This window comes from Anopheles maculipalpis, chromosome 3RL (assembly GCF_943734695.1).
Source record: "Anopheles maculipalpis chromosome 3RL, idAnoMacuDA_375_x, whole genome shotgun sequence".
In the NCBI taxonomy this organism is placed as follows: domain Eukaryota; kingdom Metazoa; phylum Arthropoda; class Insecta; order Diptera; family Culicidae; genus Anopheles; species Anopheles maculipalpis.
This window is the reverse complement of record NC_064872.1, coordinates 69,247,846-69,262,833: the sequence shown is the minus strand read 5'-3', so window position 1 is coordinate 69,262,833 and position 14,988 is coordinate 69,247,846. Positions and strand designations below refer to the sequence as shown.

The following is a 14,988-nucleotide window of genomic DNA, read 5'->3' as shown; positions in this document are numbered from 1 at the left end:
ACGCCCTGGGTAAAATAGCTCGAAATTTCAGTGTCACTCAATGGTGCTTTTTGAGGTTCTCCCGCATCGTACGGTCATTTTTTGGAGCTGCATTTCGTTGCCAGCTTTTCAGCGTCGGAAGCGTGCTCCCGGTACATTAACGCTCGTGCGCACGATTCCCATCCCTTCCAGCCTCCAGCCGAGGACGGGGAAGATAAGACCGCGCGAAATCATCAGTTGAAGGCATGGTCGGACGTGTAAATTGAACGGTCTTCTGTGTGTGCAGCACAGCAGGAACACATGGTACGTCACGGCCATGGGGCAAGATAGATCTTTCAGCGTGATCGGTCAGCACGAAAAATTTTACCCGTGCTTTTGCCACCGTTTTTGACAAGGTCACGATTTTTTAAACGCTCCTAGATATTTTTCTGATGATTAGTATAGGACCTTGGATATTGCATCTCAGATAGGCATCCCAAAAACTAGTCCTTAAACATATTTCCACTGATAAAACATTATAATACAATATCCTGACCTATCGCCAAAGCTACTGCCGACGATTGCCCACACAAAAACTAAAGATTGCTTTGAGCATGGAGCAAGCGAAGAATGTCCTGCGCTCCAGAAAACCACCACCAAAATAAAATAAAAACATCTCACACAATCAGCAGCAATCAGCGACGACAGTGGTCTTCGAAACAAATCTCACCCTAATCCCTGGCCTTTCTTCACACCCGAAGTAGCCTCGTAAAGACGCGTTCCGGCTGGATTAAAACGCGCTCCAAATGCGCTTAATCCCTCCATCACCACTCAAACGGATTTCCCAACAACCGTGGACCGTGGATTTCGGTTTTTCGCACAGAATTTGTTTCAATTTCTCGTCCCAGAATCTCCAAAGCCTCCTTCGCCACATTCTTGAAGTAGATTTGTGTTTGTGAGTGTTTTAATTTCGCAAGCGTTAGAACGCACAAATCCGTAAACGAAAAAATTGGCACTGAAACTCGGTAGCACTCCTCAGGATAAGGGGAGACGAACATTGGATGCCCGGAGCACACCGTTTAATGGCATTTCCAGCAAGAGTTTCCTGTGCGTGCCGGTCACCAACAAACGTCTTTTAAACGCCCACATCATTCGAGCCGGACATCTTGCGTGCGAATTACTGTCCACGGTCTCTTCTCTGTATACTCCAAATAAAAAGACAAAAAGACAAGTCCTTTCATCTTGCAGCAGCAGCAACAGCCGGGAGGGAGTCAAGAATGTTTGCGAACGCCAACGCACGCCGGTGTGCTTCCGGAAACGAACCGAGCTCATAAGGTAAAATGGAATAAAGATTTTAAAGCCTCGATTAAGACATTTTCAGAGATGCGCTACGCTTTTGCGCTTGTTCTTTTCAGTTTTCAAGGAGAGCGAACGTGGGGTACTGGAGTTGAAGAGCGAGAAACTCGAAGTTCGCGTGCAATGAAAATTATTCGAATTTTATTTCCACCACGGCGAACAGTGCGCGCACGACAGAAAGAGACCGAAGTCTGTGCATTTTGAGGTACAAAAAACCTTATTACCGAGTAGAAGTTGTGCTCTTGCATTTTGTCTTCATTTGAAAAAAAACCCCCCGTTCAAGTCATAAATCTTTAAATTTTACGATATTATTGATTAAATTCTAATTTAAACCCTCCTAAAACTAAACAGTTGTCAACTGTCAGTTGTAAAACAACGCCATGACAGATATGACATGCCTACTGAGATGAGCAACGCAAGGTGTATGGAATTTAGTTTCACTTACCGATCAAACCACCGCGAGTGAACGTTGTTTATCAGCTTCCGTACAGCAGGAGTTCCTGCTGCTCCCAGTAGAATCCGTAAGCCGTATTAAAGTCAGCACTTTCAGCCACACTTTACGCTCGCACTCATCTCCAAAAACCGATGCCTCGATGTCCCGATGGTATGCCATTGAGACGATGGTGCCGGATAGCGTGCAGCCGGATGAGGACGTCAGGATGGATACTGCCCCACGCCACGAATCACATGCACCCCGAAAACTCCCGACAGGCGCTGTCGTCTAACAATGTTCGCGCAGTACCACACTTCACAAAAGGCAGATGTCGTTCCCGGTGCGGTGTTGGCTTCGGTACGGTTGGTCGGTTTTCGGTCGGTGTCACATCATGTGGAAATTGCGGATGTGCGGTTGTACCTCGCTCGAACGTGGTGCGTGTTTAATCGCCCCGGTCATCTTGCCATCTCTCTTGGCCCGCACCGCATCTCTCTTGCCTGACACTGCTACGGGGGGATGCAGGCGGCATACTCCACTGTGTGTGTGTGTATGCGTGTGACTGGAACGCTCTGTTCTAGCTCACGGCTAACCCGTCTAGGATCCCGGTCCCCGAACCCTGCGTCCCTTGGCACTGGCACACAAAGATGGCTGCTGATTCTGTTGGTTGATACAAGAAAAGAAGTAAAGAAACACACTACCCGCGCTCATCGCGCTTCTCGATCGCAAAAAAACCTCGACAACAATGACGAGCATTAGTGCTGCGCGACTACGACAGCACAACCCAATTCCAAGACGGGGTAGAAAACGAACCATTCAAGCACACGCCGAGACACACCATTCGAACAACAGCGGTAGCAAAAACTGGCGAAAATTGAAATGCGAAACACAGGAATCTTCGATGGCACGTCGCCGTCGACGACGGTGGCACGGAACGTTTCATTGCCTTGTGAACCTTTTTTCGAATGATGAACTTCTCGCTTCAACGTGGCAGCTACGGTCCGGAGCAGCAGCAGCAACAGCAGTAGCGGCAGGCATCATATTCGAAGACATCGCGGGCTAAGAAATCGAAGCGAAATACGATTACGACTACGACACCGGCGAAAGAAGTAAATGTTCAGGACAACTTTCTGCTAGATTTGCAACTGTGGAACCGTGCTTTGGTTGGAGTCTTCCATTTTTTTTTTTTTTGCGAACAGTCCTGAAACGTTCCATTTTCTTATCGTACTCAGTGACCTCTTTACGCTGTTTCTACATTCTAGTTGGTTCATGTACAGCCATATTTACCATTTTCTTGAAGTTGGCACAAAGTTCGCTCAAGTGAAGTTCCTGTTTTTTTTTTTCTTCAAAATTTATCTTCCTTCTACTTGGTACACGGATCTGAAATTTTCCTAATGGCGTCCGGAAGCGCGCCAAAATAATTCTCCAAAAATAACCACTACAAGTAAAAAAAAAATCATTCAATTCCCACCGGAAATGGAAGAAAAATGTAACGAAAAACCTGTGCTTGGTGCAAGAAAAAACGGCATCAACAAACCACTTTACCCAACAGCAAGCCTCAGCTTGTTCGTCCTGTTCAAGCGTAGCATCTCCCCGGCACCGAGTGCTGGTGCAAATGGCGGCCTCATCGCGTCGCGCGATTGTCACAGGACATCCTTCAAACAGCAACCAAAGCGGAACAGCAGCAGGGATAAATTTCGTGCTCCAAGGCTACGCACACTCACACAGCGCGCGGGGTTATGTTTACAACAGCTGAAAACGCTCACCAACGACAAACGAGCGTGCGTTTCTAGTTCGCGAGTTGGCGTCTCCATGGTAACACTCAACCCCCAACAACACAATATGATGACAGCGAGCAACCGGAAGGGAAAAGTCAGGAGCATTTTCTCTACACAATTTTGGGGGAAAAAGTTGGGAAAACTTCTACAAAACAAATCGAAATATAGGGGGGAAAGAAAGAATTTACCTTTTTTGAGGAATTTTCCTGAAGTGTACTACCATCGTACCAGAAAGACCGGTATCTCACTCTCATTCAAAAACGTTCGCTTTTAGCGTGCGGCATGCTACGAGATGAAGGTATTTGTGTTTTGCAAAGCGTATCCTGGTACACCTGTTCGCCCGAAAGCTCGCTTTTATTAGTCTGCGTGACTTTCCACCACACACACACACAGGGGAAGCTTTTAGGCGAGAGCAATGTGTTATACAGAGTGTGTGAAAGAGACAGCTTTTCCCACAGCGCTAAGTGTGTGTTGGTGATGCGATTCGCGTGTGAACGAATTTTAGAGGCCTCCAAATTCGAAGTACAATCCCCAACAAAACGAACCTTTAAAAAGAAAATGCTAGCAACCACAAAAAAAAACGTAACAGTATGTTCTAGGCCACTTAAACACACCCATACAAGGACAGCAATGCGCCGGCATCATCTCGTTAGGACGAAACGTCAAAACCAGACAACGATCCTGACTGAAACCGCACGGGCTGGAAAACTGCAAAAAAAAACCCATCCGAAACGATGACAGGCGGAACAATAAAAACACACACAAACGCACCGACGGGAAAAACCTAAAACACACACGGTCGAAGTGCCTTTTTGCTTCGCCTGTCCTACCACACATCCACATCTCGTAGCGCCACGTTTGTTTCTCAACAACCAAAAATATCGGCAACCATCCGAACGGGAAACGCAAAAAGGATCCAAGGAAAGATGTGTTTGTTTTGTGTTTTTTTTTTGTTTCATTTTTTTCTTTGTTTTCATCATAAATATTTTTAATAAAATTGTTTTTCTGGTTTTTTCGTCTTCTTATTATTTCTTGCCTTGTTTTGCTCGTATATAATTATTATAATAGTATAACTCTAATAATTTATTACTTAGCTTAGTACTTGTGTGTGTTTTTGTGTTATTCCTTTTTCTTTTTTGAGGGCTTTCTGTTCTGATCTTCTTTCTTGTGTATGTAGATACTTTTATTTACTTCCGATTTTCATGACATTTGTGAAATTTTCCATATACTTTGACTTCCTTTTGTGGTGGTTATGTTTCCCTTTTTTGTGCTCCTCATTTGTCACTACATCTGTGCACTACTGCCGTTTGTTTTATGTGTTTCTTGCTATACGATTTTTTTTTTTTTTTTTTTTTTTGGTGCTTTAGGTTCGGTGTGTTTACAAGCTAAAAGTTCGATTCCAATTCGCTTCCTAACCACAAATCCCTGTTATCCCCATTACTTAAGAAAAATAACAAAATCACGACTGTACGAAATAACACTAAAAAATATCGCTTTCCTTGTGCTATTGCTCTGTAGCTATTTAGTAGTTACTCTCGTGCACCAGTTAACTGCTTTCACGTTAAGCAATCTTCCCGCCCCATGAAACGTAAGTTTTATTCCTACATTTTCTATCACTTAAGCACGATTTTTCGTATGCAGCATCCATCTACCCTGTTGTGTGTGCGTGTGTCCGTTGTGATGCATCGAAACAAGTCTCCACTTTCTTTCAAGCGTTGTTTTGTGTGTTGTCATTATCAAACATCAACCTAAAACGCTCCTAGAAAGCTCGCTAGAAAATTAAAGTTTTGATTCTATGAAACCACCATTTTCTAGCGACACAAACTAGAAGAGAAGTACAGCAAAAGCAAAAGCTACAAACAAAAGCAAACTACTGTGAAAGGAGTGAGCGAAATGGGAGAAGAGAACATCACCAATATTCAACATCGACAAGGACACAAAGAAAAACAAACCCGAAAGCCCTAAAGCTGTAAACTAAAAGCAAAAACATTTTAAACTACAGTTAAAAACTAAACAACACAATAACAGAAGACACAGGCTGTTTGTTTAAGTTTTCTGATTTTTTTATATTTTCTGCAATAGATTACTTTTTGTATTTATTCTTATAAGGTTTTTGTGTGCCACACACCCACACATTCCACAATGCTGCAGTGGGGAAGGGTGGGGGTGGATTGTGAGGGAGGGGGTTACTTCTTTTGCTACACCACCTTCCATTCTATCCATTGTTTTGTTTGTTTGTTTGTTTCTTTTTTTTTCTTTCTTTTTTCCATTCATTCTTTGTTTTACTGTTTTCTACACTTTTATGTACACTTCAAAACGCATTTTCATCTCTGCTTGCTTCTTTGAGGGAATGTGCATTTTTTTCTTCTTGTTTTCGTCATTTAATTTTCTCTACATCGCCGTTAAACCAGCGCCGTACCGTGTAGAGTTTTCGGGGCCGGGCGGGGGCGGGGTATAAGATTTTACTTAGCGCTTTTTTGCACAATCAATCGTCCTGCAATGTCCTGCAAGACGCGCCCTGCAGGGCGCCCTTTGTCACTAGTGTCCATATTTATTCTACACTTAACGCTTAACTGTATATTCTTGTATTTTTTGTTTGTTTATTCGTTTTTTTTTCTTCTTCGTTTTTTGTTTTTAGTATGTAATGTACTTATACCCTTGTTTTTCCTTATGTGTTTTGTATGTTTTTTTTCTTGTTTCTTTTGTGTTTTGCTGTATGCTCGTTTCGGTTCGCCTTTTCGTTAACATTACGTTTTTTTTTTTTGTTTATGGTACAACACCGTTTTTCATCCCGATTCTACTACATTCGTTCGTTCACACACTCATACATACACACACACTCTCACATCAAATACGCTACTACTGTCCTTATTACGTTAATATCCTTGTATTCATTCGTTTGTTTCAACCCCCCGAGCAGCGGGATGTCATACTGTGTGTGTGTGTGTGCGCGCGCGCACGTGTTTGTGTGTTTGTGTTTATATGACTGTTTTACACTTGCTTCAAATGCTTCTTTTGCTCACATTTTCATGTTTAATGTGTCTTGTGTTTGTTTGTTTCTTTCGACTACTTTTCGGAGCTTTATTTTCAGTGCATTTTCGACATTCGACTTTACTTATCAATGGTTCTGTTTTGACCTGTATGTATGTGTGTGTGTGTGTGTATTTGTGTGCCAATTTTGTGAGCGTCGTAAGTTCTCATAATCGATTTCGCAGCATCCAATTTCACAGATCGATTGGTATCTTTGTATTTCACTCTTCAAATTCTTTTTGCATATTGGCTGGACCGGCTGCCTTTACGATACATCATGCGTACTACACATTACATAACAATAAGAAGATTACGAAGAAGTAGAAAAGGAAGCAGTTGCAGGCCGAGACAAGAAGACGTGACGACCGTTTGGTCTGAGCCATTTTTTGTACAATTTTGTAAGTCTGTATGTGTGTGTTTCCCCACTTTTTACCTTTTGTTTTTGTTTGAATTTGATTTCTTATTGCACTAAATGATTACCCTGTGTCAATTCGGTTTTCCAAATCTAAATTTTCAAACATTCAATCGTTTTGTTTCCTGTTTTTACTCGTATCTTTTAAAAAAAAAAAAAAACGTCGACGATGGAAACGATCGACGAAACCATCCCATTAGGACGCTTCTTTTAATGAAGCCGAGCTCTAAACCGAGCACCAGGGCACCCCCAAAACAGAAGTGGATCGATAAATCAACATCAACATGAATCAATTGGCAGGCTATCATTTAGGCAGGCTAATGGTCTCTCCCGGGTGGGGGAAAAAAAAGAATACAAAACTGAAGAAAGAAAAGCCCACGGTTGCAGCGAGTGGCACGCTGCTTAACAGCTTCCCTCGAAAAGCTCATTCGGGATCGCTCTTTTTAACGACTACGGTGGTGGTTTTAATGCGTTTTCGCACATCCTTCCGACTGCTACCGACGATTTAAATGCTGTGAGTTTGGTTCTGTGTTTTATTTTTTGCTTAACCCTTCCAGTCCACAGAGACAAGTGGCATGCAAGCATTCGGAGCAGGCACGGTGATGCGTTTCCCTCACACACACACACACACACAACCCCCGGTTTTGATGTGGCCTTGTTTTTTCCCCGGCAGTAAAATCCTACCTACGGACGAAACTTCACCGCCTCTTTAAATCGCATCAATAGAACAAGCGCTAAAAACAAATAGCTTTCGAGGCCGCGATCGAGGATCAAAAAGTCGGAAACTCTAAAGGGAAAGTACGGCGGGAAAGTCCCGAGCGGGCGGCCGAAAAAAAAGGGACCTCGATCATCTGCCAACTCGCATAAAGCATTTGTCCATCGGCGGGGTAGCAAAAAGGGATTGATCGATCGTGTCCGGATAGGTTTGGGATTGTAGGGGATTTCCTGTTTTTGCTACGCTTCTCCCGTTAGCGACCGGCAATCAAGCCCGGTAGCTGGCAGTTAACGAAGTGTGCCGGGATCCTATTAATGCTTCGCAAGGTCATGGAAAATCCGAAGGAATTTCCCCCGTGCGGCACAAAATTGCGATCAAACAGAGGCAGAGCAGGGAAAACAAAATTGTTGGACTATTACAACCATTTCGCTCTCTACCCTCTAGTGGATGGTGGACACACGATCGCATCTTCAGATCGGTTTGTGTCAAACAAAACCCCGCACAATAAAGAAAACAACTAACTTTTTCGATTTTCTATACTCTAAACACACACACGCACGGAGTAGAAGAAGAAACCGAAATAAAGCACCTTAACGGACCAAAATAGTGTCACAATTTCGTGATGATAAAATTTACCTCACACACACACATACACACAAAAACACAGCCAATACACGCCTTTACGCCCCCTTTGTTGGTAGGCACACGCTGCACCGGTTTGCCGACGGCAATACGAGCCGACGGCACTGCGCTTCGGTGTCCAAAGGTTCGAGCCAGGTTTCGCACCCACAAATTCACCTCACACATTGCGACAGTAAATGCGCCATTTTTCCTCATCTTGTTGGCTCTGCTGGGCCAGTTTTCACTTTACTTACTTGAGCAATTTTTCGTAACGTTTTTCGGTAGCAGCACTGAACAGCTGGAGGGTGCGAGGGTGGAAAGGGCTCGCGCCAACGAAAGAGGGAAAACTCCAAACACCAAACAGCACTGTAAGCTCATCACTCATCACTCTCATCGAACAGGATGCAAAACCTTTGTTTTTTTTCGGAACTAATCCAATCACACCACAAAACGAACTGGTTTCAACTGTCAACGACGTGGAACGTTCCTGGACCACTGCACAACCAAGAATCACCGCCATTCCTTTTCGCCAGATAAAACCAACCACCGGAGGAGGAAGAGGAAAAATTAAAAACGAACAAAAAAAAACAAACGAGTAATCAAATCCTTGTTTTCAATGGTTTTGTGTTTTTTTAATCTTCTCTTTTCAGTTCCACTTACAAGCCGAACGCTCCCGGGAAAAATTAAACTTCACTTGTTCGCGAGAATGTTCGAGCTGTTAGTGGCGACATTATTTGCATCGTAACTGCTCTCCCGATCTCCCCTACACTTACACACTAAAAACCGAACCGATCGATGCCGATCACCGAGATGTACTAAAGATGTGTGTCTCGCTTGTCTCCTAACCTGTCGCGTGTCTCTTTGTATCGTAACGTGTACTAAATAACACCACTACACAACCGTGTGAGTGTTCTGACCGTGTCCTGTCTGTCGTTTCTTGTTTGCTTTTTAGTACACTAAACCCCTTTCGGTCGGTTCCCTCCCTCGGTTTTATGTACAATTCGATCACGAGAACTCGCGCACTTGACATACACAACGCTCACGGACGCACCCACAAACACACACACACACGCACCAAACACACTCAAAATAAAGTCGAAGTCGGGCACAATTAGTATAGCTGATTTGGTTCTCTCTATCGCTCTTTATATCTCTGTCGGAAATCATCGATCGGTACCGCACCGCGATCGACTATCCTTACATCTCACTGTTGGTGTGTACCTCAACGCAGGACTTCACCACTGCTCTTAGCTACTTAACATACTGTGTGTCTGTGTGTTTGTGGTTTTGTTTTTTTTTTGTTTAATATATATTCATATTTATATATATACGCTTCTACCCTAAAAACGTAAGCTCCCGACCGTGGAAGGTGTCCCCATTCCTGGTGGCTTTCGTATCCTGTGTTGCTGTGGGTTGTAACTCTCTCTCTCTCTCTCGTGATGTATCCATCTAAATGTAACGTGCACCAGTTGCTGTTCCGGTTGGTCCGAACTGCAGAGTCCATTCCTGCAGGAGTCGTCTCGTATGCAGCTGCTGCTGATGATGAGCTTGAGCATGCTGCTGCTGCTGCTGTAGATGCTGCTGCTGTTGCTGCTGCTGTTGCTGCTGCTGTTGTTGATGCTGCTGCTGCTGCTGCTGCTGTTGCTGCTGCTGACTTCGCTGATGGTCTATGTACATTTGTGCGGCCAGCGACGACGAAGCAGACGATGACGAGCTCGTTGGGGCAGGTGAAGATGACGACGGTGCCGGCCCGGACGACGACTGGGAAGGTTGCTGCTGTCCAGCGCCATCCCCAATGCCCGACCCAGATACCGCCGCCGACGACGGTGCGGCCGATGACCCAGACGAGGCGGGAGGCGACGCAGATGATAGTGACACCTGCGTGCTGCTGCCTCCTTCGCCTCCTGCCGATCCACCCGCTGATCCCGACCCGTACACACCGTGGCCACCGACCATGGCGGCGGCGGCTGCTGCTGCTGCCGCGGCTGCTGCGGCCGCCGCTGCAGCTGCCCCATGATGCGGATGGTGTGCGTGCGGATGATGGTAGGCATGCGGGTGATGGTGGTGGTGGTGGTGATGGGCGTGCGGGTGGTGGATCGGCGTAAAGAAGGCCGCCTGTGCCGCCACCTGTGCCGCCGCCGCCGCCTGGGCCGCCTGAGCCGCCGTGGACTCCTGGTGCTCTGATTGCTAGTGGGCCGCTAGCTGATGGTGTCCGCCAACGGTCGCGCCCATACCCTGCGGGCTCAGCATCGGCGGACTGTGGCTGTGACTGTGCGCGCCCATCGGGCTGCCGTGCATGTCGTGGTGCGGATGGTACCCACCATGCCCACCATGGTGGCCACCGTGACCCATATGGCCCGGTGGCATCCCGTCCATCATGTCGCCACCCATCGTGTTGGGCGGCGTCATACGCTTTTCCTTCTGCCGCCGGTTGCAGAACCACACCCGCACGACCTCCTTTTCCAGCTGCAAACTGTCCGCGAGCGTCGAGATCTCTTGGGCTGACGGTTTCGGCTGTTTGTGGAAGTGCTGCTCGAGCGCACCCTTCACCGACACCTCGATGCTGGTGCGCTTTTTCCGCTTCCGGCCCTGGGCCGCTATCTTGTCGATGCTGGTCGGCGACCCGGTCGTCGAGTCGGCCTCCTCCAGCCATTTCTGCAGCAGCGGCTTTAGCTTGCACATGTTCTTGAAGCTCAGCTGTAACGCCTCGAACCGGCAGATCGTCGTCTGCGAGAACACATTACCGTACAGCGTGCCAAGCGCCAGGCCGACGTCCGCCTGCGTGAAGCCAAGCTTGATCCGGCGCTGTTTGAACTGTTTCGCGAACGCTTCCAGATCGTCCGAGGTCGGCGTGTCCTCCTCGCCCGCACTCACGTCCCGGTCGCCCTGCAGGTGATGGTGGTGATGGTGGTGGTGGTGATGCGGTGGCAGGTGCAGCTGTGGCGATTCGCCCCGCAACGAGGGATGGAGCGACGGCGTCGCGGCCGCCGCACTTTGGTGATGCGCAGGGTGATGATGATGGGAGGCCGGATGGTGCAGCATACCGTTCATGGCCGCATGGTACTGCAGCGGTGACCCGGTACCGGTCGCGTAGTGTGCCCCGGCATGTACGGGCGCATGCCACCCGTGGGGCGACGTCATCCCACCACCGGCCCCGCCTCCGCCGCCTCCACCGCCACCGCCTCCGCCGCCACCGCCACCCGGACCACCACCGGCTTGTTGGCGGGCTTGCTGGCTCAGGTGCATCTCCTGCTTCACATCCGCCGGATGTGGATGAGCGTGCGGGTGCGTATGGGCAGGGTGTGAGTGTGCGACGTGCAACGACCAGGGATCGGATGGTTGCAGTGCGCCCCACGGCGTCGCACCCAGCCCACCCGTCACCGATCCCAACCCGGCCGGATTGGGCGATGGACTCGAGGGCACGGTAAGGCCCGCGGCATGGTGGTGTGTGGCGGCGGCCGCCACGGCCGCCGCTGCCGCTGCCGACTGATGGTGATGGTGGTGGTGATGGTGCATGTACTTCATCTCGTTCGCATCGGCCGCACTGCGCGGCGAGGAGGTATGATGATAGCCGCCGCCGCCTCCTCCTCCACCACCGCCACCGCTACCGCCCAGCGCCATGTCCAGCTCGGCGCCGGGCGAGATGTAGGCGGTGGCGGCCATCCCCACCGCCCGCGGGCTGCTCAGCCCTTCCACGCTGGCGGGGTACGGCTCCAAATTTGGGCTCACTTTTCCTATCTTCCACGCGAACGGATTCCAGCCAACATCAATGCCGAGGCCTCCGGCACCGCCGACGCCGCCGCCGCCACCGTTTATCCTTTGGTGATCGATGGTTTCTTCGTTACGGGAACCGGGCAACACTACCAGCCCTCCTCCTCCTCCTCCTCCTCCTACTCCGCCTCCGCCTACTTCACCGCCACTGAATCCCTCCACGAGGCCGGGCTAATGCCGCTGTACCGCCGCGGCCACCGTTTCGGTGATGGCTCTTCACTGTGCCACCGCCCGCGCGTTTTTATCTACACGCACATTCACACGCTGGGCAAACGCACACACGCAATGTTCCGATAAAAGGTGGCCGCCAAGAAAGCTTCGATCACGCAGTGAGGCGGTCCGTCCGTTGTTCTTCTCGCTTTGCACACAGCCTCTCAACTCAAACAACCCCAGCCAGCAACGCATAAACTAAAAAAAACCGATCTTGTACGTCAAACTTGTTGTGTATCGCCTGCCGGTTTGCAAACAAACAAAAAAACAGCAAAAAATCGCAACACCCCCTTTTTTTTGACAGCTCGTTGCAGATTGCACACGGTTGCGTTGCTGTGGCTACTACACCGGGGGATTGCTTTTGCCTCACACGATCTCTCACACACTACGCATGTCTACTAACACCTGGCTTGCTTGTGTACGGGTCGCGCGTTTTGACATTTGATAAGGTGATGGCTTTTGTTGCTAGAGTAGTATTTCACTTGCGTTACCAATCGCAAACACTCCAAACACACACTCACACACACATGCACACCAACCTAGCCAAAATTGTGGCCAAATGCAACTGCACATGTAGAACACTAGATCTTTTTTTTTTTTGCTTTTGCGAATGCTTTTAATGGCTTTAAATCTCACGTACAAAACACTCTTCATGCACACGCGAACCTTGGAACGTTTTCTGCATCCGCTTGCCGATAACCGATACGCCAAATGTGTTCTTCTTGGTGGTGATTGCAAGGAAACACTCCAGAACAGATCCGGAAGAAACAGGGCGGGCTACAAATTAAAACCTCGTCACCAAAACAACAAACACCCAGTATACGGTTATTGCCCGATTATCGTGAGGACTCTGGGACTTTAGCCTGTCTGGGCCCCTGGCTTTGTTTTCTTTACCCCTCGACCGGTTTGCTTTTGGGATCGTTCTAGTGTGGGGTTAAATTTTTTTGTTTCAATTTTCGGCTAAATTCTGCGCTCCGCACTAATAACACTCAGAGCCCCGTACAGAGCTCTCTATGCAGCATCAGCGGCTTCCGATCCGATTTCCAATCATCTCAAGCTAACGAAGCTCATCGGTAGCAGCAGATCGCAGGCGACGTACCGTTTTGCCGACTGTAAACATTCGCAACCTGGGCAAGGCCCACACACGTCCACCACCGAAGCGCGGTCGTGAAGATCAACATCGGTAAAACCGGCTGATCGGAAGGGGGTTTTACGGACGCAGGTTTTTGGATGCTGCCAGTAATATCACTCACTGCTTTGGACACGGCACACACACGCACAGTTATTCGGCAATCACCTTCCGATTCTGATACAAAATTTGCCTTTTTATTTGCACTCTTTCTCACTCTTTTTTTCTACAAAAAAAAAGCCGACCAATTAATTGTCGCTTTTTCATTCACGATCGCAACAAACACGCACGCACGGAACTCGACGGATACGGCGACCCGTTCTGGTAATTGGTAGCTTATTGCGCTTACACACCGGCCGACGAGCTGACTGAGCAGTGTGTCTCACCAGTGCGAGTTGCGGTGTGTCACACGGCGCCAAAGATGAAGCACGAAATGAATAAAGATTTTGCGCCGTACGCGTACGAAACTGGCCGCGTGCAATCGCTTCGAGAGTAAAACTGAGACTGACTGTCGGGTAAATTTCGCCCTCCATTTCAAACTCGCTAGCCACGCCCATCGGTGTGTGCCGAGCGAGACAACCACCGGTGTCGGGATGGGCTATAGCGTTCCCTTTCTACGTGCTATTGACATTTTACAGGGTTGACCACGCTGGTGCAGGGGTACTACGCTAGGTGTTAGATGTGTTGCGATGTTGACGTATTTAGTTTACTTTTAAATTGTACAATTTCTGCTGATGTCAATCTTACCAGTTCAGTGTTCTTGCGATGGTTGGTGTTGATGCACGCATAGACCGAATTAAAATTAAAGTCTACCAGCTGATGTTTTCCTCAAAATACTCTACCATTTTATATCAATTTAAAATAGCGTAGAACTGCACGTAAAAGATTATAAAATATGTTATCTATGTCGGATAATAACTAGAGTACTGATAAGAACCTTATGTCCCTCCGTATGAGCTATTTAATGCACAGTATCAGGCAAGGTTGTTCCTCATATGCTTGCTATCAATGTACCAGTAAAATAATATTTAAAAACGATAATTACTCCTCCACAGGAACACTTCAAAAATTTGGCTAATAAATCTCTCACTACTGTCTCGTTTTCCCTCGCACGATTCGGTATGCAAATCGCATGCAAGTTCGGCGCAATCAAGTTGTTCAGGATGATAGACTTTCCACCAAAAACGCTACTGTGGCTGGGCTCACATGGTCACATGGCAGCATGGGACGGTTAATACACATTCTACAAAAACCAACCTGCACGATGACAGACACAACAAGCCATCGGGGATAATCTGCTCAATGGAACCCGTTCAGGTCCATTTGTTCAACAACGCCACCACCAACAACCTCGACACACACGCACCCAATGCACAAACGGCGGCAACGGGAGCAAATATTTACGGTAGCAGCAGCAACAACAACAAGCATTTCGGAAGGAACATAAAAACACCTCCAAAATGTCTCATTTAATTGAGAAACTTTCAACGGCAAAACCTTCTCGCTGGCAAAGCGTGTCACATCTTTTTTTTTGCCAAAATACTGGCCTGCCAGCTCTCTTTCTCTCGCTCTCGCTTC

General features: G+C 47.8%; 2 protein-coding genes across 2 annotated transcripts in view; one reads left to right on the top strand and one right to left on the bottom strand.

The window, feature by feature from the left end:
• The window catches only part of LOC126561499 (ubiquitin-protein ligase E3B), a 480,330-nt gene that overhangs the window by 193,644 nt on the left and 271,698 nt on the right, over nt 1-14,988 (top strand). The gene's annotated exons all lie outside the window — the stretch shown is intronic.
• LOC126562474 (POU domain protein CF1A) lies at nt 10,210-12,197 on the bottom strand. Its single transcript, XM_050218990.1, has one exon. The coding sequence runs from the start codon at nt 11,961-11,963 to the stop codon at nt 10,488-10,490; it is 1,476 nt and encodes a 491-aa protein (XP_050074947.1). The 5' UTR covers nt 11,964-12,197; the 3' UTR covers nt 10,210-10,487.